The sequence below is a fragment of the Cherax quadricarinatus genome, chromosome 22 (genome assembly GCF_038502225.1).
Source record: "Cherax quadricarinatus isolate ZL_2023a chromosome 22, ASM3850222v1, whole genome shotgun sequence".
Lineage (NCBI taxonomy): Eukaryota > Metazoa > Arthropoda > Malacostraca > Decapoda > Parastacidae > Cherax > Cherax quadricarinatus.
The window spans coordinates 25,997,102-26,024,768 of record NC_091313.1 but is presented as its reverse complement, the minus strand read 5'-3'; the positions used below and the strand labels follow the sequence as shown (position 1 = coordinate 26,024,768).

Genomic DNA, 27,667 nt, shown 5'->3' with positions numbered 1-27,667 from the left:
GACATTATTTTACTATTAATTTCAGTGCATGATATGTTTGGTACAATTTTTTTTATAAATTACTAAGGAATGTAATAGAAATTTCCCATTACTAAAGCCTGCAATTTCTACAGTGGAAAAAATGGCTCCAAGGTTTACCAGTAAAGTTGACAGATACAGCAGTAAATAAGATAGTATACTGAATAATTAAATTTTAATAATAACAAACCTACCCGTTGTAAGATAGCAGAATTATCTCCTGCTCTGGACACTTCATTGTCATCCACTGAAATGTGGAACCTCCTCCGAAATTCATTTCTAAATTCATTCTGTGCAGATTCCATACGTTGAAACCGCTCCTGTTCATTGTTTGCTTGAGAGCTGTTAAAAATATGCTTTGCAAGATTATAAACATAAATACAAAATACAAAGGGATCTATTCATGTACACTGTAATAAAGTAAACTTACACTTATTACACTATTGTTTCTCAGCTATTACTTCATCCAATGCATTGATCTCTGGTATATGTTTGTTTTGAGTAATTAATTTGGACTCATATTTGTTTGGTACAATTTGGTCAAGAAATCTTCAGTTTAAAATTATGATTGTGTGAACACCAAACATGATCTAGCATTCCTTACCAACCACCTGGACAGCCTACCACATACAGTATTTATATTATTACTTTTCTTTATTATTAATGAACTTATGTTTGGTATAGGTCTATTTGCTTTGCACAATTTAGTCAAGAAAAGTGGATTGTAAAACTGCTAACACAGATACCTGGAATGTAACCCAATTCCTCCCCCTCATGTTCTTCAATTAACATAACATGTCTGAATATAACATGCCAATTCTGAAGAATGTCCCCTACATTACAACATACAACATGCCTTCTTTTAACAGATATGGTAGAAAGAATGCTTGTTCCCTAACTCCATATCCACATATAAGACAGCAAATTCCTGTGCCAAAACAACTCTCTCACATAAAGGCTGCCTCATTTAATCTCCTTTTAACCTTAGCTACCAATCTTGCAAGTATATTCAACATGTCAAATTCCACAATTCAATACAGGCATACCTCATTAATACGGTGTTCGCTTTAGAGCACTTTGCTAATACAGCACTTTTCAATTATGCAGCCTCTCCTCACTTAACAACGAGGTTCCATTCCTAAGACCATGTCAGTAAATGAATTCATCAGTAAATGAATTCGTCACTAAATAAGGAGCATACTATAATAGTAATGAGTTTGTGTCAACCATCTTTGATACTGCTTTAATGTCACCTTTGCACCATTTATAACATTTCTGGTAATGTTTATACAGTAGGGTACTGTATACTGTAATAAACAGAACAAGAGGAAATCAGCTCTAATATACATTATTCAGGTATGCATACTGGTCAGAGAGCCTGTCATAAGTCTGAATCGTCGGTAAACGAGTATGTCGCTAAGTGAGGAGAGGCTGTATTTGTTTATTTTCAGTATTTGCCTTGCTCTTAAGATGGTTTTTGGCAATTTGCAAATTTTGTTTATTTATTAATTTTACTTTTGCATTGTTTTTAGGCCTAATGCTATTAGGCACTTAAGAAATGAAAGTATAAACATGTTTCAAGGCTTTTATATACACTGGCAAGTGAAAAAAAAAAGGCTTTGATTCACTTTAAGGCAATATTTGCCTTATGGCAGCGGTCTGGAACCTAACCCACTGTATTAATGAGGTATAACTCAGCCAACTCATTTACACCCCCACATGATCTCTATATATTTTGGAGACATTTCATCAAAACACCACTTAATGAGAAAGAAGCTGATGAAACATTTCCATACATAGTAGCAGACCAGAGATAATCAGTATACATATTTTTCCATTAATATATTGGTCATTTTCATAAAAATAGAGTGCCAGATAACTAGATGGTTAGAATGCACCTCTCCTACACAATCACAGGATGGACATATAAGAGATAGGAAATACTGATTATTTTTTACCAATGTTTTGCTCACTCAAGAACTTTATCAAGTTAATAGAGAATACAGATACATAAAGCACATACAGTATATATGAAAGGCAGTGAAGTGTAGATGAATGGAACAAAGGAAGGGGCATGGCCATTATGTCAAGTCTTAGTTAACAATTCCATTTCTGGAGGAATAAGTAACGTACTGGAATTTTAGTTAATTGAAAGCTAATATAGCTTAAGGAAATAGTGTCAGAGGTAGTTATCAGGACTATTTTCAGATATTCTTCTGCATTTATCCCCTTTCATGATGATCAGTTCAGCACCAGATCAATATAGCATCAGACCATTTCATTAAGGGAATAAATCTAGGAGGAACAGTGTAGGATCTGTCCTGATTTCCAACTCTGACAGTTTTCCAAAACTAGGGAAGCCTTCAAATACTCAACCCTTTGACACATTACTTACTCTACCAGAAAAAAAACTGCAGACCAGACATAACAGCACTGGCCCTTCCTATTATCATCTTCGCCTTCACCTCACTGCTTTTTATATACACTGTATATACTTCTTGTTCTATGCTCTTCTATTAACTTTATAAAGTTCCCGCAAAAGCAAAACACTGGTGATTAGTAAAGGCTCCATACTACTCTCTCCGTTATATCTGTCATGTCAGTACCTTGTACAGTAGGGCCCCACTTATATGGCAGGTTAGGTTCCAGGCTACCGCCGTAAAGCAAAAATCGCCGTAAAGTGGAACACCCTTTTTTTCCACTTACAAATGCATACAAATACTAGATAAGTTTACACTAACATATATTAAGTTAGCAATAGAACTAGGCATTAAAAAACAATAAAAAAGTAAAATACATATATAGTGCACTCATTACTTACCTTAAAATATTTGTAGTCTTAATTTAGGGTGAGATGAGTAGTATTTATTGTAAGAAATCAATTGTGGTATGTATGGTAGCCAGCAGGGCTACCATACCAGGCCACCCCATCCACGCATAACATTCTACGACATTTAACCCTTTCAGGGTCCGTACTGTAGATCTAGATATACGTTGAGGGTCCAAACCGTAGATCTATGCCATGAGCTCAGCTCACTCTGATAAGCTGTGAGCGGTAAATTTGGGCCTAGATATGAGAGAATACATCTATATGGTATGTGTGCACCACATAAAACAAATCCTGCAGCACACAGTGCATAATGAGAGAAAAAAGACTGAGACTGTAATTTTTTATTAAAACATCGACTTTGCAGTGTTTTTCCGTATGTTTTTTATAGTTGTATTTGCTACAGAAATAGAGATGACTTTGATTAGTTTTAGTAATGGAAATGGGTTGAAACTGAGCTCAAAATAGCAGAAATGTTCAATTTTTGCCAATGTTCAAGAGTAAACAAATAAACAAATGATCTCACACATCTAATATGTCAGCATAGTTGCTGATCCCTGTGTTATATAGCATAGCATATTAGTATCGTCCATGTGCTTTAGATAGGAGATCCCTTGTAGGCCTGTGACTTTGTGTGACGTCACGGGATGCGCATGTGTAGGCTCGTACCTCTGCCCCGGTCTCACTCGGCGGCAGACCATCCAGACTAGAACAAGGCAAGGCTGGGCTCCATTCCTCATCATCTCAGTCTGACAATATATGTTACCATCCAACAAGTGTGTCTACCTTCAATCCTCGATATCTCCATTTAAGAACCCCTACGATAAAATGGTGGCAGCGGAGGGCCTGTAATTCTGACGATTACAGCGATTTCTGGAGATAAATTTCGATCGAGCCGGCCATCTTGTGAGTAGGCCTACCGAGGTTAACGCCAGCCTGCTACCTCAAGCCAGTTCTCCCGCCCAAGCTCCTACCAGCTTCTACATTATTCACTGGTCAGTCTCTTTGTATTAGTGTATCTGCTTATTTGCATCACTCCCGAGGGGTTGACCCGAGTTTGCAAAATAAGCCAGCTTCCAGTCTGTGGTGAGGAAGCCCAGTCGAGCCTAGTCTACCCCATCCAGTTCTTTTGCCTGCCAAGCCAGCTTCCACCTCTGTTGTGCTCATCGTGTGAAGTTGTCAAGCCATTCTGTGTGAAGGGTTAAGATAAGCCAGCTAGCAACTAACCCAGGTGTCTTACCCCAGTACTCGAGCAAGCCACGTGAGTAGTCTTCATCGCTTGTGATTCAAGCTCCAAGCATTCTGAGTGCTCTTTTTCATCCTTGTGGTGTTGTAGTATTTTGTGGGTTTGTTTTTAAGCCGGTCGGCTTAGAAATATTTTCGCGGCAGTGTGGTTGTTCTCAGTGAGGCTTACGCCGTTCAACCCATAGACCCAACCACTCACGATATTTTATCATAGGGGTTCTTAAATGGAGATATCGAGGATTGAAGGTAGACACACTTGTTGGATGGTAACATATATTGTCAGACTGAGATGATGAGGAATGGAGCCCAGCCTTGCCGTGTTCTAGTCTGGATGGTCTGCCGCCGAGTGAGACCGGGGCAGAGGTACGAGCCTACACATGCGCATCCCGTGACGTCACACAAAGTCACAGGCCTACAAGGGATCTCCTATCTAAAGCACATGGACGATACTAATATGCTATGCTATATAACACAGGGATCAGCAACTATGCTGACAAATACACGACTGCTGGTGGGTCTAATATACGTTCACAAATGTGGTGATATTATTTATACAATTATTACAATATGGTGTAACAGTAAATCTTCTATTTTTTGGTTTGAATAAAAATTCATTATGTGAATAAAAAATTAAAGTGGAATTCATTTGTAAAGCCTGAAAATATAACTAATGAACAGAGGAAATGTTAGTTTAGTGCCAGGAATGCCTACAGAATGCCTGCATTGTTTATTCTGAACCCTATTTTGAAATTAGAATATTTTGAACTTTGCATTAAATTGGCCAAATTACCAATTTCCGATCACTTTATTTTGTAGTTGAAACAGCTGACGTGGCGATTTCTTGTGCTCAATCAATAGAATAGAAGTAATACTAGTGAAATACCTAAGAATTTGGTTGACTGGAATAATGTAATTGGCCTAAAATGGAAGTCAAAGTCAGCAAAATCTCCGATGCGTAAATATCGCTGACACATCAAAATTCATGAGAGCATAATTTCGTCAAATTTCCATCAAATTTTGTACTCTTTGTTTTATTACTTTCAGAAAAAGATTCTCTACCATTTCATAAGAAAAAATAACAAAATTATTTTTTGAAAATTCTTGGCCTCTGGACCCTGAAAGGGCTAAGCATCCCAGAGTGATAAAATGCATATACAGTTCACTCATTACTTACCTTAAAATATTTGTAGTTTTAATCTAGGGTGAGATGAGTAGTATTTATTGTAAGAAATCAAGTGTTGTATGCATGGTAGCCAGCCAGGCCACCCCACCCATACATAATATTCTATTACATTTAACCCTTTCAGGGTCGCCAGGCCCTCTCCCAGACTTGTTCTTTTCCCGGTCATAATGGCATCAAAAGTATGAAATTTGATGGAAAACTTACAGAATTATGCTCTCGCGAAGTTAGTAGTCTCGACGATGTTTACGCATCAGCGATTTTGCCCACTTTGAGCCTATTTTCAGCCAATTCCAGTGTACTAGTTGCCAAAAATCATAACTATTTCGCTAGAATGAGTATAAGAAACCACCCATTTACCGATTTCAACTATCCAATAAAGTGGTCAGAATTTAGCAATTCTGCCAATTTCACAAAAATTTCAAAAGATGCCAATTTCCAAATAGGGTCCAGAATAAACAAGAAAGACATTCCTGGCACTAAAATAACATTTCCTCTGTTCATTAGTCACGTCCCCACCCCCCTCTTACATTCTTTTGCTTTCCACTTTGAATTTTTATTCTCACAAAAAATAGAAGATTTACTGCTATGCAGACTACTGCATTAGTGTAGAAATGGTATAAATTATATCAGCGCACTTGTGAAAGAATATTAGACTCACCAGTTGACGTGTATTGGATGCGTAACATGATTTGTTTACTTTTGAACTTTGGCAAAAATCGAAGATTTCTGCTACTTTGAGCTCAATTTCAAGGTACTTTTCATTGTAAAACCAGTCAAAATCGTCTCAATTTCTGTAATATGTCTTCCATTCTATAAAATGAGACCAGGAAAGCTAGAATACCATCATAAATACCATACGAAAATACAGTGCAAAGACACTGTTTTAAACCAAAAACACTGTCAAAGTTTTTTTTTCTCATTACGCACTGTGTGCTGCAGGATTTTTTTATACTGCACACACTGACCACACAGACCCATTCTTTCATATGTAGGCCTACCAGCTTTCTCTCACTAGATTTGAGGGCGCTAGAATTTAGGCGTACTACTAGTAAGTCAAAAACCCTGGTGCGTAAGCCGTACTAGTACGTCGGAAACCCTGAAATGGTTAAGCACCCCATAGTGATAAAATGTATATACAGTTCACTCATTACTTACCTTAAAATATTTGTAGTGCTAATGTAGGGTCAGGGGTGAGTAAACGAGATAAAACGAATAAATGAGAGAGAGAAGAGAGAATGAGTACATGAGGGAGGAGAGGCACAGAGTTATGTAGACAGGTGAACACAAGTTTTGTAAACAAACAGTGTACACGTCTGGTTTGTGTACAAGTTACATTGTGTACAAGTTGTCTCTACATTGATACGGTAGAATAAATAAAGAGGAACACTCCCATTCTCATGTAACACCATTTTTAGAAGAAATGATGCTGAGTGAAGGCAAAGGTAATAAGTCACTATGACTTTTTTGGGTTATCCTAAGTACTTTACACATATGCTGCTATGTGTGATAATCTATGTAATTGTATTTGTGTATACCTGAAAAAACTTACTTACATATGAAAGGAATAATTTTCTAAAGTTACCCTCGGTAACACATTTTCTCTTATGTTGGACTAGAGAAAATGTTATTCTTGCCATCACTTCTGGCTACCACATCTCATATTTATGTCTATTTATTCTACTGTGGGGTGTATTTATCATCTTTATATGCTATGTATCGTGTTTATTATATAATTTTGAAAAAAATATCATAGAAGGATTAATGAAAATATGTATATTAACGTAATATACGACATTTAATGAGACTTGGTGATTATTATCATTACTAATATGGCGTCTGGAGACATAAGACACTATTACTGATTTTAATGTGTACCTGCATGCCAGCACAGTGTGTAAGTTTATTTAGGTACAGGTATACATAAGTATAATTATCAGAGTACAGTGGACCCCCGCTTCATGATCACCTCCCAATGCGACCAATTATGTAAGTGTATTTATGTAAGTGCGTTTGTACGTGTATGTTTCGGGGTCTGAAATGGACTAATCTAATTCACAATATTCCTTATGAAAACAAATTCGTTCAGTACTGGCACCTGAACATACTTCTGGAATGAAATAATATTGTAAACCAGGGGTCCACTGTATATATAAAATATGAAATGACTTTTAAAAACACTTGAAATTTTGGAGTTTCCAGACATAATGGAGAGATGTAGTGCTTACGGATCTCACATAGAATGTAAACAAACCGGGTGAGGTGCGGTGACCGTATTAGAAAGTCAGGTGGGGGGAACCGTATAGAGAGTTTTGGTCATAATTTGAAATGACTGTATTAGCGAAATGCCATAAAGTGGGGCCCTACTGTACTTTAATTCTCACTGTGGTCAAAGGTAATAAATTTCTCTTCCTTTTATACTCATGAAAATTGGTCAAAAATCAGGTATTCAGAATGAAAAAATTAATAAATATTGGTGTTAGACTGTCATATCAGTATCTTAATACTGACTTGCACTTTTAAGATTTTTTTTTTTAACAAGTCGGCCATCTCCCATCGAGGCAGGGTGACCCAAAAAATAAAGAAAATCCCCAAAAAGAAAATACTTTCATCATCATTCAACACTTTCACCTCACTCACACATAATCACTGTTTTTGCAGAGGTGCTCAGAATACAACAGTTTAGAAGCATATACATATAGAGATACACAACATATCCCTCCAAACTGCTAATATCCCAAATCCCTTCTCTAAAGTGCAGGCATTATACTTCCCATTTCCAGAACTCAAGTCCGTCTATATAAAAATAATCGGTTTCCCTGAATCCCTTCACTAAATATTACCCTGCTCACACTCCAACAGCTTGTCAAGTCCCAAATACCATTTGTGTCCATTCACTCCTCTCTAACACGCTCATGCACGCCTGCTGGAAATCCAAGCACCTCGCCCACAAAATCTCCTTTACCCCCTCCCTCCAACCTTTTCAAGGACGACCCCCTACCCGGCCTTCCTTCCCCTACAGATTTATACGCTCTCCATGTCATTCTACTTTGATCCATTCTCTCTAAATGGCCAAACCACCTCAACAACCCCTCTTCAGCCCTCTGACTAATACTTTTATTAACTTTTAAGATATTAAATGTTATTTTAGCACCAACATTTTTTAAGTAACATGGCCATAAAACAAAAATAATAACTGTACCTGGTTGGTCTGTCCCATTGTGTTGTTCGGGCATTGTGATTCACATAGTAAGTGCGGCCATTGGCATCCTGGCGCTCCTCCCATCCATCTGGTAATGGACTCTGGCCATCGTTGGGCACAAGAACTGGCTGCGTGGGCATATTTTTTTTAATTAAGAGCAAAAAAGTTTAAAAAATGCACGTTTCTCTCTCCCAAAGTAATGTGAATGACTAATTCTAAACACCTTGCAATATAAAAATTTACAAAGACTTATATCATAATTCTTAAATGCAGTACCAAAAAAAAGTGTTCACAGTGAAAATGTAAAGTATGATTTATTAAGGAGGCTGAGTTTTATTATTCAAACAAAAAATATACATTATTAAACTAATAGTTTTATTTCTACCCTTGCATGTGCTAGCATAATGCTCACAGGTATAGGCATGAAGACAGTATGTAGAACAAGCTTCTATCTACAAAACAGTTCACTCAGGATAAAGCTTCATCAAGCTCCTCTTTGACATGATGGTTATTGTACTGACTTCAACACAGCCTGGTCCCAGACCAGGACTCTGATGGCCTGATCAACCAGGCTGAAGGAGCTAGACGAATGCAGTCCAATATGCACCACAGCCTAGCTGATAACGAACTGATCAATTTCCTCTTGAAGACAGCAAGGGTTCTGCTGGTAATTCCTCTCATGTAACAGCTTTGTACTTCCTGAGTTCTCTCTTAAGTGAACAGGCATCTACAGTCAATACCTGACCAGCCGGGCTGTGGTTTATACACCGGTTTACATGCGGCCAACAGTAACAGCCTGGTTGATCAGGCCCTGATCCACCATGAGCTTGGTCACAGACCAGGCTGCAGGGGCATTGACCCCCAAAACCCTCTCCAGATATTGCACCCTTGATCTTCACTGGGCTATTTTGCACTGTTTGCTGGGCCTCTTGCTTTCATTGGAATGATTGCTATGTGCAGATTTTGAAATTTTCCCTCCAGAATTTATTTAAGTGAAATTTGTGATGCATCTTTCTTGCCTACATTGCAGTTTAACCCTTTGACTGTTTTGGTCATATATATACGTCTTACGAGCCAGTGTTTCAGACGTAAATATACTCAATAATTCTAGCGGCTTCAAATCAAGCAGGAGAAAGCTGGTAGGCCCACATGTGAGAGAATGGGCCTGTTTGGTCAGTGTGCACCACATAAAAAAATCCTGCAGCACGCTGTGCATAATGAAAAAAAAAAAATGATCATTTTTTTGGATTAAAACACCGACTTTGAGGTGTATTTTCGTATAGTATTTATCGTTGTACAGTGGACCCCGCATAACGATTACCTCCGAATGCGACCAATTATGTAAGTGTATTTATGTAAGTGCGTTTGTACGTGTATGTTTGGGGGTCTGAAATGGACTAATCTACTTCACAATATTTCTTATGGGAACAAATTCGGTCAGTACTGGCACCTGAACATACTTCTGGAGTGAAAAAATATCGTTAACCGGGGGTCCACTGTATTCTCGTTTTCATGGTCTCACGTGATAAAATGGAAAACATATTGCAGAAATAGAGATGATTTTGATTAGTTTCACAATGAAAACGACCTAAAAATTGAGCTCAAAGTAGCGGAAATGTTCGATCTTTACCAATGTTCAAGAGCAAGCAAAACAAACCACACGTCCAATACACGTCAACTGGGGAATCTAATATTCTTTCACTAGTGCACTGATATTATTTATACCATTTTTACAATAATGCAGTAGTCTGCATAACAGTAAATTTTGCATTTTTTGTATGAATAAAAAAATCAAAATAGAAAGCAATACTAATATAAGAGGGGCCTAGAGACATGACTAATGAACAGAGGATAAGTTATTTTAGTGCCAAGAATGTCTACAATGTTTATTCTGGACCCTATTTTGAAATTGGCATCTTTTTTAATTTGCATGAAATTGGCCAAATTGCCAATTTCTGATCACTTTATTGGGTAGTTCAAATCGGTAAATGGGCAGTTTCTTGTACTCAATTGATAGAAAAATGGAGTTCTAAAGAAATAGCTATGAGTTTGGTCAACTAGAACAACAGAATTGGTGAAAAACAGGGCTCAAAGTTGGCGAAATCGCCGATGTGTATATGTCACCGAGACCGCTAATTTTGCAGGAGTGTAATTCCGTGAGTTTTCGACCAAATTTCGCACTTTTGGTGTCATTACCATTGGGAAAAGATTCTCTATCATTTCATGAGAAAAAATAATTTGTTTTTTCCCAAAAATTTTGCAAAACAGAATGACAGTTTCAGAAAGAGGCTTGCGACAGTCAAAGGGTTAAGGGACTTCAAGCATTCACAGTAATTCAGTAATTCAAGTGCTTGACTGAATTTATATAGGCAGTGAAGGTTCTCTATATATTCTCCATATCTGAAATTTTGCTTGCCTTAAAAGGGGGCTGTCAGTATAGAGCAATTTTCCAGTCTAAAGAAATAAAGTGATTTAAGGAATATCATCACTGGCTTGGCATCTCTGTTTTGATGGCTCTAATTATCCAGCCTATCATTTCCCTTTCAGTTGTGATAACAACACTTGTTATTCTTGAATGTGAGATTTTCAGAAATTATCAGTTTCCATTTCCTCAAATTTTTCCACAGCAGAGTAAATGAAATCTGTTCTCATCAAACATCATATTGTACTGTCTTCAGTTGTGCACTGAAAAGCTTGATTTATATCAGATGTGTTCTCAATGGATGCCACTCATGCAAATTCTGGTATCAAAAGCAAAAGATGATGGGGGTGCTATTAAAATGAGAGAGAACTGGGGCAAGTACTGTTTCTTGGGAACAGAGCTTTTTACTATGGTATCCTCTGGCTTTACTTTGTTCTTTATACTCTTTGGGTTCTACTTGCTAGGAAGTTAAAATTCAAGTGCCTATTTTTTTTTACCTTTACCTCTGGCACTCATTATATGCATTATTACACTGTGATCACACCTGTCGAAGGCTTTTGCCTTGTGTCATAATGGTCCAACAACTGCAAGAGGCAGAAGTGACCTGCTAAACCATGTTGTCTTGGGTTGAACAAAAGTATGTGTTATTTTTGTGTGTGTGTTTTTTTTTTTTTAACAAGTCGGCCATCTCCCACCGAGGCAGGGTGACCCAAAAAGAAAGAAAATCCCCAAAAAGAAAATATTTTCATCATCATTCAACACTTTCACCTCACTCACACATAATCACTGTTTTTGCAGAGGTGCTCAGAACACAACAGTTTAGAAGTATATACACCTTCCATCCGACTTACGACCGAGTTTGGTTCCGAGAAACCGGTCATAATTCGAAATGGTCTTAAGTCAGACTTTACTACCGAATATCAACAAAACATTTTTGTAATGACTTTATTTTATTGTTTTATTTTGGTATTTCATGTTTTACTTTACTTTTTATGTTGTTAGTACTGTATTTTATACTGAAAGGTTTAGGATAAACACTGTGTACAACACAAATAGTTGTTTATTTCCCAGAAATTTGGCATAAAAAACACGGTCGTAAGTCGAGTGGTCGTAAGTCGAGCAGGTCGTAAGTCGGATGGTAGGTGTACGTATAAAAATACACAATATATCCCTCCAAACTGAGTTTACCTTGAGCAAAACATTATCTCAATAAAATGCTGGTCTGCAAATGGGGTTTCCACCTTGTTTCAAACAACTTCCTAACTTAGCAGAAATGCCAAATAAGTTCTTTTAATCTGGGTGTCTCTTCAACAACCTCAATGTTCAAATGCAGTCACAAGCATATATGCCTTTTGCCTTTCTATAATTGATATGCTACTTCTTACTCCATAATGAGGTGAACTAAGCAGAATCTTCAGAGTAAGCCTCCACTCTTTTCTCTATATAAATCAGTATCCCTCTATTAGATATACAATGTACTATCTGTATTCCAGCTGTGCACTTTGATCATCCTGCTCAAAATATTCTTGCTGTTATTCTAACCATATTCACTCACTCCCACAGTTAATAAAATGCATTCAACTTCCTGTGGCTTGCTGATATCACATCGTTTTCCTCGACATACAGTATCTCTATCTTTTAGGTTTGCATAAAATCACACAATAGTAATTTTTAAACATCGGATCTAATGGTTGCAATCAAAACATTATGAAGCATGAGGAACTAATGATACGTGTATGTTGTAGGAAGACTTGGGGAAGACAAATATGTAAGTGAAAGAATGTGAAAAGTGGAGCTACCAGGTTTGTGGAGGAACCTCTACAGTCTTTAGGAACCCACAGTTATAGCTATACAGCTTACACACCTTGTATGAGTATTATAATAAGTAACACAATATCTGTTCTCTTTATTCCATTACCAGTTAAATGAGATGGAAAGGGTGTGTACAGTACTGTGTGCAAATTCAGAACTACAATAATGCACACATTCAACTCGGAGAGCATTGTGTACAAAATATAATAGCAATTAAAAATGACAGCTTAAACAGAGTATTAATCTTCACTGATGTCTTTCCATTTACATAATTTGACTTGTAAAAGCAAATCAATATGGTCTTAACTTGATAAACTTTATAATAATAATGAAATATACTACAAAAAAAAAACTTTATCCATTTATAAACCTTAAAACCACTCAAACAATATATAAAAAAGACTATAATGTGTTCTTACATAAGAGCATATTCAAGTAATAAATATATTAAGTACTGTACATAAGAAAGAAAAGAAAATTCATAAATAATCCTATTTCTCAGGCACAGCCACATCACAGTAAGACTAAATTCTACAAAGTCCTATTAATAGTATGAAATCCTTAGCTCCATCCAAACATAAAGAAACTTTTATACAGGAACATTTGAATATACAAAGTTCCATGTCAAGTAAAAGCTGTTACATCATAACCACAATTACCTCAGAATAAGCTATCAACATCACTTTTACTTAGTGTAAGGCTCTTTTTAACAGGTGTACCATTTTTTTATCTTTTAACAGGGGTATGTTTATAAATATAACAGTTGTACACTTTTAGCTTTAGCAGAAAGTGTATATATTTTTCTTTAGCTTTAACAAAACTTGTACTCTTGAGCATAGGACACTTAATGCAACAGATTTGCACATTATGCCTTAGCACACACAGCTGCTTACCAAGATACACTTAAGCACTTGAAATTGTGTGCCCTTAGAAAAGCTACAAATCATAGGAAACATTACAAGATAAAACTTATCTAAATTTATGAAGGAAAAGAAAAGGTTTAAAAAAATGTGTACACAAAACATCAATGTCCTTCCAACATAAGAACACATGAACATAAGTAACTTTGTGATTATGGCAAGCATGAGCAGGATTAAGCAACAGAAAATATATACCTAAGAAAATACAAAGCAAAAATGAAGTAAAAAAAAAAAAAAAAAAAAAAATTAAAAAAAAGGCAGGGGGGGATGTAACAAAAAATAAAAAGGAGCTAAAAAACAGACACGGGAGGAGCAAAAGAAGAAACTGCAGTAGCTAAAAAAGACCTCAGAACCTATTTGATGTTGCTATAAAATTTGTAAGGCTTCAATGTTGGTGTTTTGTTAGGAATTTAGCCCTTTCTAGATCCTCTTCTTTTTCTTAAAATTGTTTCCAGCAGTTTGTTATACATACTGATTAGGGCCACTGACTCATAGTTCAGGGCATCCTGTCTCCCTTTCAAATACTAATATAACCACTTTAAAGCTCTCTCCAGATCATGCTCCTAATCTCGCATAACTTAACTCCCGATCAAATATAGATGAGAATGGAAAACTGTTAATGGATTGAAAGAAGCCAAGAAGAGTCTGAGCTGAGATGTGCCAATGCTCCCAGCATGCAAGGATAAAAATTACTTGTTACTGAAAACAGTGCTTGGCCAAGCATATTGGAAGGTATTCAACAATGAAGAAACCAGTTAGTACATTACTTACTAGCCTAATAAGTGAGCCTGGAGTACATAAATCAAACTTGTGACCAATCTGAGAAACATTTTGTATCTGAGGCAAAGACTCATTGTAAAAAAAAAAAATCAAACTCCCCAAAGATTACAGGACTGCACTGCAGCTTGATAACTGGTCTGTTAACCAGTATGATAAAAATTTAGTTGTCAACAATTAATATGCTATATAACTGCACATTCCTGTTCCTGTCCATGGCATGGATTAACCAATATTTAGACATTTGGAAGCCAAATATCACAACACAGTAATAAAGGAACACTTAGTCTGCAAAGCTGGAGGACATAAAAAAATATAGAATAATTCACTATTAGAAATATAGCCGAACTCTGCAGTCCTGGCAAGATTGCTGTACATTCATTTGTCAATGAATATACAGGTAACCTTCCTGATTTTGGAGGATTCAGTGTACCTTTGGGGAAAACAGAACTTGCTGAACTGATGAAATACTTCAAAGGGATACATGACATGATTCCTGATGCTTGTGATCAAGACATTGAGGAAGAGATTGAATGTAACAAAAACAATCCTGTTTGTTACATTCTCGCCAACTCAGACATTATTGATATTCTTAAAGCCCTTAACTACAGAGAGTGACAAGAGTGATAAAAATAATGAGGAACCAGATGATCTGAGTGTGAAAAGAAAAACAGTACATTAAATTTAGGCACACTTATAACCAACTTGAAAAAAAGTCATGCATTACCAACCAAGAATTTATACAGCTGCAAAGGATGCACACAAAAAAAAAATAATCAGAAAGAAACTTAAAGGTAGAGGTATGAAGCAAATGATACTGACATCCTTATTTAAAAAAGAATGCTTGTGATGATCCAATTCTCAGCAAGCAGAACTGAAGAATTTAGAAGAGGATGGACAGCTCATCTTTTCACAAGTATATTTTAAAATTTTTGGGCAATATATTTTCCCATAGTTACTAATGACAGCAAAAGATTAACGTCAACAACAGACAACTCCTAGTCCGATGAGACTGTAATTTTGGTTTCACTGTACTTATGCTGAAATCTGGCATCACATAAACACCGGATGAACATTACAACAATGTGAATGTCAACACATGCCACTGATTTTTTTTTCTAACAAACCGACCATCTTCCACTGAGGCAGGGTGACCAGAAAATGAAGGAACACTTTCACCATCACTCACTCCATCACTGTCTTGCCAGAAGGGCACCAATACTATAGTTCAAAACTGCAGATATCCCTGCCCCTCCTCCTTTTTACATTTAGTAATTTATATAGGAGAAGGGGTCACTAGCCCCTTGCTCCTGGCACTTTAAACGTCTCTTGCAATATGCATGGCTTTTGGAGGAAGGATTTTTCTCCACTTTCCCCATAGAGATTGCTGGAAATGTACTTTAAAACCATTTCAGTGCCCCATCTGTACCCTCTTTAGTTTAAGTAAAATAGAATATAGTTACAAGAAGGATTCTGAAGTTTTTAAATACATTTTGTCTAAAAGAGTAGATTTTATTATCACCAACAGATACATATGAATAGCAACTAAAAAAAAATGTGACCAGCTAAACAAACTTATGAACTGTTGTAGGAAAGTCTTACATCTGCCTGCTGTAAAAAGTGAGCCTTAGAGCAGATGCACAAACGTTTAAAACTACCATGCTTAAAAGCATAAGGGAGGTAATTAAATATATGAGAAACAGAGATTGTTTATGCTATCACATGCCAAACATCATCCTAATTATACAAAAAGAAAACTACTAAACTGTGAATCTCAAACTTAGGAAGAAACTCAAAATTTTTGTAAGTTTTTCAGTACTAACAATGCTCTAAAAGCCTAAGACTAATTGAAAAAGACAGCTAATTCACTCCTGGGTGATGCAGCAATACTATACTATACTGGTAACTCATCATATACAAGAGTATTTAATCTGTAAAACTGAAAGATTTAATTTTAATAATATTTACTTTATATCAGTATATGTTATAATAAATGCAGTTTAAATTTCATTAAACAGTAAATATTCTTTAAGAGTAACATGTGATAATTAATTTTTTTATGATTTTCAAGTGAAAATAACCAGTATATTAATGAGAATTCAATCATCACTAACATCACCCTAGAGGAAAATGTGTATCTTGGTAACCATTAAACCTTACTCACAGATAATATACAGGGGGTCCCTAAGTTATGAACCCCCAAGTTATGAACATCCACACTTACAAATGAGGTTCATGAGCAAAAAAATGACAAAAAGTTTTACAAACATGAGCCTGGCTCAAGGTTGGCTCTGGGAGTAGAACAACTCTTGAGCTCATCAAAGTTATACCAAACCAAAGTTGAAAACATGTGTAGACAAAAACAAAACATCTTTTGTATTATTGTTTTCTATGAGATAATAGGTTCCGAGTTACAAAGAACTGGTTCATAAGTTGGAACACCAGGAAAGCAACTCGTTTGTTGGTTTGGTGACCCCCTGTACTGTACTCCAATGGACATGCCTTATTCAGAAAAATCCACAAGAAACAGTGTAATGAGATGACCAAGGTACATCACTACCAAAAATATTTATCAATAAAACATCACTACCTCACTGATTAGCAAATCAAGTTAACAGTTAAATTATAAACCTTAAAATCTATTACTGGAGCAAACTATCCTGAAGATAACCAAAGTGGACCAACCTGAACGCTGCACTTTTTCCGAAATGCAGTAAACTGTAAAATGACATTTAGCATAAAATGGGGGATCAGAACATACTACTGTAGTTCACAGTATTTGTAATTAATCTATGAAAGAGGATTCCAAAAAATAGATTTCCATCAGAAATACAAAATAATAGTTACTTAACACTATTCTTTAAACTTATATAGGGAAGTGAAAGTTACTAAAAGTTGTCATTAATACAAACTGAATAAACAATCAGGGAACCAAGAAGCCAAAATCACCTAATATAATGTGTATCAAAAATTTTACATACGTACTCAGAGCTACTAGCATGACAAGATTTTGACATCATAGTAGGAATGCAGAAATACAAATAAAAAATGCAGAGAGATTTCATGAGATCATAGCATGGGATATCCCTTGCATATCATGGGATAGCCCCTGCACAAGAGGAGAAAGCCTACTGAGCGAGTTCAGAAAATTCACGTGATTAAGATGATCTGTTCACACTTAATACATTATATTCAATAAGCAAGAGCATCATTGCCAATACAAAATGTCATGACACTGAAATAAGAACACACTTTTGTTAAGCTATACAGTTTTAGTTTTTGCATTCCTCTAAATCACGTACACACATTACCTGTCTCACATTACACTTACAGAAATCCCTTGACATAACAGGCTTTTAAAATAATGGGCAAAATCCAGTGGGTAAATTGTACTTGTACCTCCTTTATTATCAATGTTTATTATAGTATAAAAAATATTAAGGCACAATGCTGTAACTGGAAGAATAAAGTATATTTATAAAGTGTGTGTAAAGTACTATATTAAGTATACATTAGAGTACCTTTTAACATTATTCTGATTTAACAGACACTCATACAATCCCCCTTATTAGTCTTATAGTACTACACTATACTGCATATAAACTGATAAGACACATATTTGTCCCCAGCTTGAAGCCAGTCTTTCCTAATTACTGATCAACCTGGCTACTGCGGCCAATAACATTTAAGTAATACACTCATCATACCATTTTTCCAAGATGTCACAAACCATTATAGAAACAATGCATGCTTTAAGAGGAATTTCTACTCGATAATATAGCTACAACTGAATACAACAGCGACACAATTTAAAATCTCAGAAATCATGGCTTGTCTATCTAATTTTATGTAAAGTAATCCATTCTACTTAAAGGCATCTATATGGTGTTACATCTAAAATAAGGAATGACACTGGGGTTCTCACCTGAGCTGGAGATTCTTCGTGACCACTACTGTTGTCAATGCTCACCACCTCCCATGCTGCTTCCTCTGGAGTTTGTTCTCCAGAAGCTCCACTGCTGCTAGCTCCATCATCAACAATATAAGCTACATACAACTGTAGGTGACCCTTCACTCGTGATCGAGTACTGCAAAATGCATTCCAGGATCATTACATATGTTAAAACAAGTCAAATTTTTAGCCTTTATGTCTCACACAAACAAATTATTTGCAACAAATCTGGTACAGAAAGTATGGTTTCCAGTTCCTTACTTCTGCAAAATCACTTTAGGACTTCATCCAGAATCATTTCAGTTAACCCTGACAAGGTTCAAACTATCTCTAGGGACATTTAGTCTCAAGACACCATTTTCCCATAATAATGGGATATTATAATGACATTAGTAGTCCTGTTAAACTCTGCAAATTGAATGGAAGACAAGAAAAAAGATCAACTAGACGAACAAAATGTAAGGAAATGGTTAACAGAATTTGAAGCCTACACTTAAATTAAGCAATATAAAAAATGTTTTACAAATGCTTTAACTTTTCCTGAAAATTTTGAAGCTAATCTGCAGTAAGTTTAATTTTTTTTGAGCGTAAATGAAGCAAGAGTAAATTTTCAATACAGTGGTACCTCAAGTTTCAAACAGCTTCCAACTTGAACAATTATGTAAGTGAATTTTTGTAAGTGCTTTAGTAAGTGTATTATTTTTGGGGGTCTGAAATGGACTAATCTAATTTACATTATTCCTCATGGGAACAAATTCATTTAGTATCAGCACTCGAACAGCCTTCTGGAATGAATTAAGTTCATAACTTGAGGTACCACTGTACAAAATAGAGCCTCAATTAACCCTTTCAGGGTCGGCAGGGCCTCTCCTAAATTTGTTCTCAGGGTCGGAAATTTTTCGAAAAAAAAAAAAAAATTATTTTTTCTCATGAAATGATAGAGAATCTTTTCCCAATCATAATGACACCAAAGGTATGAAATTTGATGGAAAACTTAGAGAGTTATGCTCTCGCGAAGCTAGCAGTCTCGACGATGTTTACGCATTGGCGATTTCGGCCAATTTGAGCCCTATTTTCGGCCAATTCCTATGTACCAGTCGACAAAAATCATACCTATTTTGCTAGAACTCCATTTTTTCTATCGAATGAGTACAAGAAACCATCCATTTACAGATTTCCACTATCCAATAACGTGGTCAGAAATTGGCAATTTTGCCAATTACACACAAATTTCAAAAGATGCCAATTTCCAAATAGGGTCCAGAATAAACAAGACAGACATTTCTGGCACTAAAATAACATTTCCTCTGTTCATTACTCATGTCCCCAGGCCTCTGTTACATTTCTTTTGCTTTCCACTTTGAATTTTTATTCTCACAAAAAATTGTAGATTAATGTTATGCAGACTACTGCATTCGTGTAGAAATGGCATAGAAATGGTATAAATAATATCAGGGCACTTGTGAAAGAACATTACACTCACCAGTTGACGTGTATTGGACGAGTGGCATGATTTGTTTACCTTTGAACTTTGGCAAAAATCGAACATTTCTGCTACTTTGAGCTCAATTTTAAGGTACTTTTCATTGTGAAACCAATCAAAATCATCTCAATTTCCATAGTATGTCTTCCATTCTATAAAATGAGACCAGGAAAACTAGAATACAATCATAAATAGCATACGAAAATACACTGCAAAGTCGCTATTTTAAACCAAAAACACAGTCGGAGTTTTTTTTCTCATTATGCAATGTGTGATGCAGGATTTTTTTATACCACGCACACTGACCACATAGACCCATTCTTTCATATGTAGGCCTACCAGCTTTCTCTCGCTAGATCTGAAGGTGCTAGAATTTATGTGTACTAGTATGGCACCAACCCTGGCGTGCAAGCCGTACTAGTATGGCACCAACCCTGAAAGGGTTAAAGCTACCTCAGAATAATCTAGGCAGAACTAAAAATTACCTTCTGGGTTGAAGTCTGTAGTGTCGATGTGGAATTTGTCTACTCTCTGCCTCACGTGGTAGGTTTATTAATGGCAGTTCAACCAAACCCAAGAAATCATCCCGGGTTAAACGATTTTCATCAAATACTTCTAACAAGAGCTTGTGTTCTGCTGGCTTCACCTGTAGGTACATCAAAAACACGCATGCACTTAAGAAAATAATCTTTTTTTTTCTGTACTATAGAACTTAATGGGATATAATTCATATCAACTTTAGAAACATATAATTAAAATACTCTCTCAAAACTTCATGCACATGTATATGAAATGGCAGTCTCCTATTAGCCTATTTTTGGGTATCTGCTAGAACAGGAACTTGAAAAGAGTAGAAAAATCCAAGTGATGGGAAAATCAATATTTAAATAAAAAAATTTAAACCTCACCCTCCCCCTCACAAAAATAAAAACCACATTCACCATCATTCAATTAATAGCTGTGTTGCTGGAAGTGCACAGACATCACAAATCAAATGACCCTCTAAATTGCAACATCCCCTCCCTTCCTCCAGCATAAAAGCACTGCATTTCCCACCTCCAGGAATTAAGTCCGGCTAACCGGTTTCCCTAAATATCTTCATAAGTGTTACTTTGTTCACAGTCCAACAGCAGGTCAAACTTGTCATCACTCACTCTGACATAATATACTCACATCAGACTGCTGGATACTCAAGCACCTAACTTACAAAACCTTCTTTACCTCTTCCCTTCAGATTTTCTTGGAAAAGTGATAGTCCTTTAACAAGTTCACATAAATATTTGATTGTTCAGAAAATAACTAATACAAAGTGAGGAATCAACATACATTTTTCAATGTAGAAAGACCTTTTCAGGTAAGGATAACACCCCCCCCCCCCCCCAAAAAAAAAAAAAAAAAAAAAATTACATTCACCATCCCATATTCAATAGCAATCTTCAAAAAAGTATGAAGACATCACAGATCCAAAGACCCTCCTCCAAAGTGCAAGCACTGTACTTCCCACCTCAAGGGCTCTCAGTTCAGCAAACCAGTTTCAATGATTGCCTTCACAAATGTTAACCTTGCTCAATCCATAAAAACCACTTTTATAGTATGCTCACACAAGTTTGTTGGGTGTTCAAGCCACTAGCAATTTTGCTCCCCTCCCTCCAACTCTTCCTGGAATGACCCCTACACTTCCTTCTACCCCAGATTTATACATCCTCTTGGGTGTATGAACAGAACAATTATACAGAAATAATAAGAAATGAACTTCTTATTTACTTCAAAAACTGTGCTTCCAGTGGCAATTATAATAACTTCAAGAATAAAAGCCACAATACCATGAGTGAAACAAATCACAAATAACCTGCCATTTGTAAAGGAAACTTTAGATGATGTCATGATCTGTTCTGGACCATTATCAAGTCAACACTGACTTGATAAAGATCCATTATGAAATGAAACACTAGCCACCATTTTCTTTATAAACTGCTGCTTAGCTGTGAAATACCTTGCTGACCACCTAGTGTCAAGATGAAAATAAATACCAAAAAGAAGACTTATGGCTATTTCCCTATGTCAATATATGTACTGTATATATTGATTACAAAGTTAATGTACTATCTATGAACCATTAAAATTTATCTAAACTGATCACACTGTACCATACTGAAACATACTGCCACACTTACTCTAAATACAAATTCTTCATCCCATCGTGGATTTAAGGTCTGAAAAATAAAAGGATAAATAGTGTAATTAATAAACATGATATAAATTTATAAGATATTCAAGTCATAATGATATGCATGTGTTAAAAACTGTAAGATTATCTTCAGCATCATCATTACTAACCACTTCACCATCTTCACTGGGTAGGAAGATACCTGCCAAAAAAGGATGAAGAAGTACAGTGGACCCCTGCATAACGATTACCTCCGAATGCGACCAATTATGTAAGTGTATTTATGTAAGTGCGTTTGTACGTGTATGTTTGGGGGTCTGAAATGGACTAATCTACTTCACAATATTCCTTATGGGAACAAATTCGGTCAGTACTGGCACCTGAACATACTTCTGGAGTGAAAAAATATCGTTAACCGGGGGTCCACTGTACTAGTGTGTGACAGAGGTAAAAGATTTAAGATACTCATTTGATACATATTGCATACACACTTTTAACCCTTTGACTGTCGCAACCCCTAATCCTGAGGTGTCTCCTGGTGTCGCAAAATTTAAAAAAAAAAAAAATTATTTTTTCTTATGAAATGATAGTGAATCTTTTCCCGATTGTAATGACACCAAAAAAACGAAATTTGATGGAAAACTGACGGAATTATGCTCTCGCGAAGTTAGCGACCTCGGTGCTGTTTACATATCGGCGATTTCGCCCACTTTGAGCCCTATTTTCGGCTAATTCCCTTGTTCCAGTCGCCCAAACTCATAGCTATTTCTTTAGAACTCCATTTTTTCTATCGATTGAGTACAAGAAACTACCCATTTACCGATTTCAACTACCTAATAATGTGGTCAGAAATTTGCAATTTGGCCAATTTCACGAAAACTAAAAAATATGACAATTTCAAAATAAGGTCCAGAATGAACAATGCAGACATTCCTGGCTCTAAAATAACATTTTCTTTGTTCATCAGTCACGTCTCCAGGCCCCTCTGATATTACTCTTGCTTTCTATTTTGAATTTTTATTCAAACAAAAAATAGAAGACTTACTATTATGCAGACTATTGCAATACTGTAATAATTGTATAAATAACATCAACCCATTCATGACTGCATATTAGAATGGCTAGTTGGACATTTATTGGACAATGGCATCATTTGTTTACTTTTGAACATTGGCAAAAATCAAACATTTCCCCTACTTTGAGCTCCATTTCTAGTTTTTTTTTTATAGTAAAATCAATCAAAATCACCTCTATCTCTATAACATGTTATCCATTCTATCAAATGAGACCAAGAAAACGAGAATACAACCATAAATACTATACGAAAATAGACCACAAAGTCGGCGTTTTAATTAAAAAAAACGGTCGGAGTTTTTTTTTTCTCATAATGCACTGCGTGCTCTAGGATTTTTTTTATATGGTGCACACTGACCACACAGACCCATTCTCTCACATGTGGGCCTACCAGCTTTCTCCTGCTTGATTTGAAGCCGCTAGAATTTATGAGTATATATACGTCAAACACAGTACCTCGTAAGACGTATATATACGGCCGCGACAGTCAAAGGGTTAACCAAAGCAGCAGCACGGAAAAGTAACACAGCTTTGTTCAGAGTCAAGAGGCTGCTCAAGCTTTCAAGTCTCGGTTGAAAGCTTATCTCTTTTCTAGAGCTAATAATCTTGATCATTATATTGTCACACTTGAATATAAACATAAGAATTTTGTCTTCATCACTGTTTTTGCATTTATAGCTTGATGTGTGAGCACTTATGAATTTCTTAAAAGAACAGGCCCTCAAGAATAACAAAATCCCAAATTATTTATTATTATACATATTAGTAAAATATCCAATATAGTGCAACACTTCAACCATTTCACAGACTACTTGGAAGAAAAAAAAAAAACTCCATGAAACTGAAACAAAAACATCAACTGTCTATTTCCTTCTAAAACTTCCACTCCATCTCACTCACTGCCACTTCTTGTGCACTCAATGATCCTTTTTTTTTCCTATTCTCAAATTCACTCATGTACATTATCATCATTCATGCATTCATTCCACATGGTCACCGCACAGTCTGATGCCTTTCTTAATTAATCTCATTATTCAGGCCTTCACAGTACACATTTTTAGATGTATTATTATTATTGCATTATTCCTACAATTCTAGCTAGCCTAACTGCACACATGCTATTTAGAGCTTGTATTTCTACCATTCTAGCCATAATTTTCATACTTGTGCTACATCAGCATTCCACACCATCCATTAAGGTTAGAACATCATTTTATTAATTCAGGATAATAAAATGATTATATAATAAACACTGATAATGTACAACTAGGAATAAATAATTTTATTTTACTCCAATGGGAAACTATGGTGTATAGCCATATTCTGAATCATAATTTTTAGTACTGTGGTTTTACCTTTTTCTTGGTTTTGGTGAGAACGCAGTCAACAACATCATCATCACTTCCATTTGTTGTCACATTCACTAACTCAATTTTGACATAGGGATCACTGAAAGAATTAAGATAATGAATTATGAACAATAATTTATTTCTGACAAGTACTGTACACATTGTAAGAGTACATCAAATACACGGCAAACCAACCCGCTTTACCTGTACTGTTTAAATTAAACATAAAACACAATGTATAGAATATACTACATGGTATACCTTAATCTTTACTTTATTTACTAATAATATAATACAATAATATTTTTATTTCTACAAGTACAGTGGAACCTCTACTTGCGAGTTTAATCCGTTCCAAGATCTTGCTTGCAACTGGATTTGCTCGTTTGCAGAGTCAATTTTCCTCATTTAAATTAATTGAAATGCAATTAATCCATTCCAGTGGAACTCTGTACTTCAATAATTTCGCTAATATCAACTCTACGGCTTATTTATCCATCTCACTTCATCTAATATTACATAATAAACAATATAAATAACATAGAAACTGATATATACTCTAAAATGAATAAAATATGTCATTCATGTAGTGGTATGGGCGATGTCGGAGGTGGACGAGAGGTTTGTCTAGAGACCGGGCAAAATACTTCAATCATCAACTCTACGGCTTATTTATCTATCACAGTTCTTCTATGAAATAATAAACAATATTAATCACATAGAAACTTGATATATACTCTAGACTGAATAACACATGTCATTCATGTAATGGTATGGGCGGTGTCGGCGGCCGACGAGAGTTTGTCTAGAGACAGGACAACATACTCCTTGAATATTTCGCTATCATCAACTCTACGGCTTATTTATCTATCACAGTTCGTCTAATATGAAATAATAAACAACATAAACCACATAGAAACCTGACATACTCTAGAATGAATAAAATATGTCATTATGTAAGAGGTGGAGGCGGCCACAACCGCTCCCTCTTTGTTGTGGTAAACACTGCTATCTAGTGACGGCCTTTTGAAGCCATTTAATATTATAATTATTATATGTAGTATATTATTATTATATATGTATTATTATTATACATATATTATAATTATTATTAGTACATATTATTGTAGTATTATACTATTATTATACGTATTATTATTACTCATATTATTATTATTATTATTATATAAATAATTTGTAATTTTTATTCACACAAAAAATATAAGATTTACTGTTATTTTTATTGCAATAATTGTATAAATAATGTTAACCCATTCATGAATGCATACTGGAATGGACAGCGACGTGATTTGTTTACTCTTAAACATAGACAAGCAATGGACCATTTCTCCTACGTTGAGCTCAATTTCAAGGTACTTTTCGTTGTGAAAGCAATCAAAATCATATCTATTTCTGTAATATATCTTCCATTCTATCAAATGAGACCAAAAAAAACGAGAATAAAACCATAAAAACGTACAAAAATACCTCTAAGGGGTGGCTAATTGCTGAGAAGTGAGCTCCATTATTTATGCTTAGATTTCTTTCATTTTTGGTGTATGTTAAGAAGCATCTTTCGATCATACATTGCCCAAGTTTCAATAAGATAGCCCAACAAACAAATGAGATACAATTCCCGAGATCAAGAGCGAGAGCCCCTCACCAGTGTCAAGGAACCAGTCTTGAGGTCTGCTCGCTTATGGAAATTTTGCTCACGTATGGAAGCTAAAAATCGACCCATCGACTGCTCGTATTTGGAAAAACTCGCACGTGGACACGCTCGCAAGTAGAGGTTCCACTGTATATATACAAAGCAGAAGTGTTATAAGAAGAGCCGAGTATATGGAGAGTAAAAGAAAGGTGAAGAGAGTGGTGAGAGAGTGCAACAGGAGAGCAGATGATAGAGTGGGAGAGGCATTGTTAAGAAATTTTGATGAAAATAAGAAAAATTTTTGGAGTGAGTTAAACTAGTTAAGAAAGCCTAGGGAATGAATGGATTTATCAGTTAAAAACAGAACAGGGGGAGTTAGTAAATGGGGAGCTGGAGGTATTGGGTAGATGGCATAAATATTTTGAGGAACTTTTAAATGCCGATGAAGAAAGTGAGGCGGTAATTTCATGCACTGGCCAGGGAGGTATAACATCTTTTAGGAGTGAAGAAGAACAGGATGTAAGTGTGGGAGAGGCATGTAGAATGAAAGGGGGTAAAGCAGCTGGAACTGACGGGATGACAGAAATGTTAAAAGCAGGGGGGGGGATATAGTGTTGGAGTGGTTGGTATTTTTGTTTAATAAATGTATGAAAGAGGGGAAGGTACCTAGGGATTGGCAGATAGCATGTATAGTTCCTTTATATAAAGGGAAGAGGGACAAAAGAGACTGTAAAAATTATAGGGGAATAAGTTTACTGAGTATACCTGGAAAAGAGTACGTACAGTAGGGTTATTATTGAAAGAATTAGAGGTAAGACAGAGAGTAGGATTGCAGATGATCAAGGAGGTTTTAGAGTGGGTAAGGGATGTGTAGATCAAGTGTTTACATTGAAGCATATATGTGAACAGTGAGAGTGTTTGATAGGAGTGAATGGAGACAAATAGTTTTTAATACTTGACGTGCTGTTGGAGTGTGAGCAAAGTAACATTTATGAAGGGATTCAGGGAAACCGGCAGGCCGGACTTGAGTCCTGGAGATGGGCAGTACAGTGCCTGCCCTCTGAAGGAGGGGTGTTAATGTTGCAGTTTAAAAACTGTAGTGTAAAGCACCCTTCTGGCAAGACAGTGATGGAGTGAATGATGGTGAAAGTTTTTCTTTTTCGGGCCACCCTGCCTTGGTGGGAATCGGCCAGTGTGTTAATAAATATAATAAATAAAAAGTTTTCATTGCAGCTATGTATTTAGAAAAGGCATATGATAGAGTGGATAGGGGAGCAATGTGGCAGATGTTGTAAAGAGTTTTTATGAGGATAGTGAAGCTCAGGTTAGGGTGTGTAGGAGAGAGGGAGATTACTTCCCGGTAAAAGTAGGTCTTAGACAGGGATGTGTAATATCACCATGGCTGCTTAATATATTTATAGATGGGGTTGTAAAAGAAGTACAGTGGACCATCGAGTGACGAACCTACCGATTATCGAACTTTTCGAGTTTTGACCACTTTTTTGAACCAATTTTGTCTTGAGTATGGAACTCTACCCGTCTTTCAAACCGCCGGGTACCGGACCTGTCCGCCAGCTCACCCTGTCCG

The 27,667-nt window shown here is 36.0% G+C and overlaps 1 protein-coding gene across 2 annotated transcripts in view; it reads right to left on the bottom strand.

The window, feature by feature from the left end:
- Nedd4 (E3 ubiquitin-protein ligase Nedd4) overlaps window positions 1-27,667 on the bottom strand; it is a 101,805-nt gene that overhangs the window by 59,074 nt on the left and 15,064 nt on the right. For both annotated transcript variants that reach the window (XM_053778058.2, XM_053778057.2), the window contains exons 3-8: window positions 24,435-24,528; window positions 22,013-22,051; window positions 20,324-20,484; window positions 18,329-18,491; window positions 8,473-8,600; window positions 213-360 (exon numbers count right to left, since the gene is read on the bottom strand). In XM_053778058.2, coding sequence (XP_053634033.2) covers window positions 213-360; window positions 8,473-8,600; window positions 18,329-18,491; window positions 20,324-20,484; window positions 22,013-22,051; window positions 24,435-24,528 — 733 coding nt within the window. The remainder of the gene's footprint in view (window positions 1-212; window positions 361-8,472; window positions 8,601-18,328; window positions 18,492-20,323; window positions 20,485-22,012; window positions 22,052-24,434; window positions 24,529-27,667) is intronic.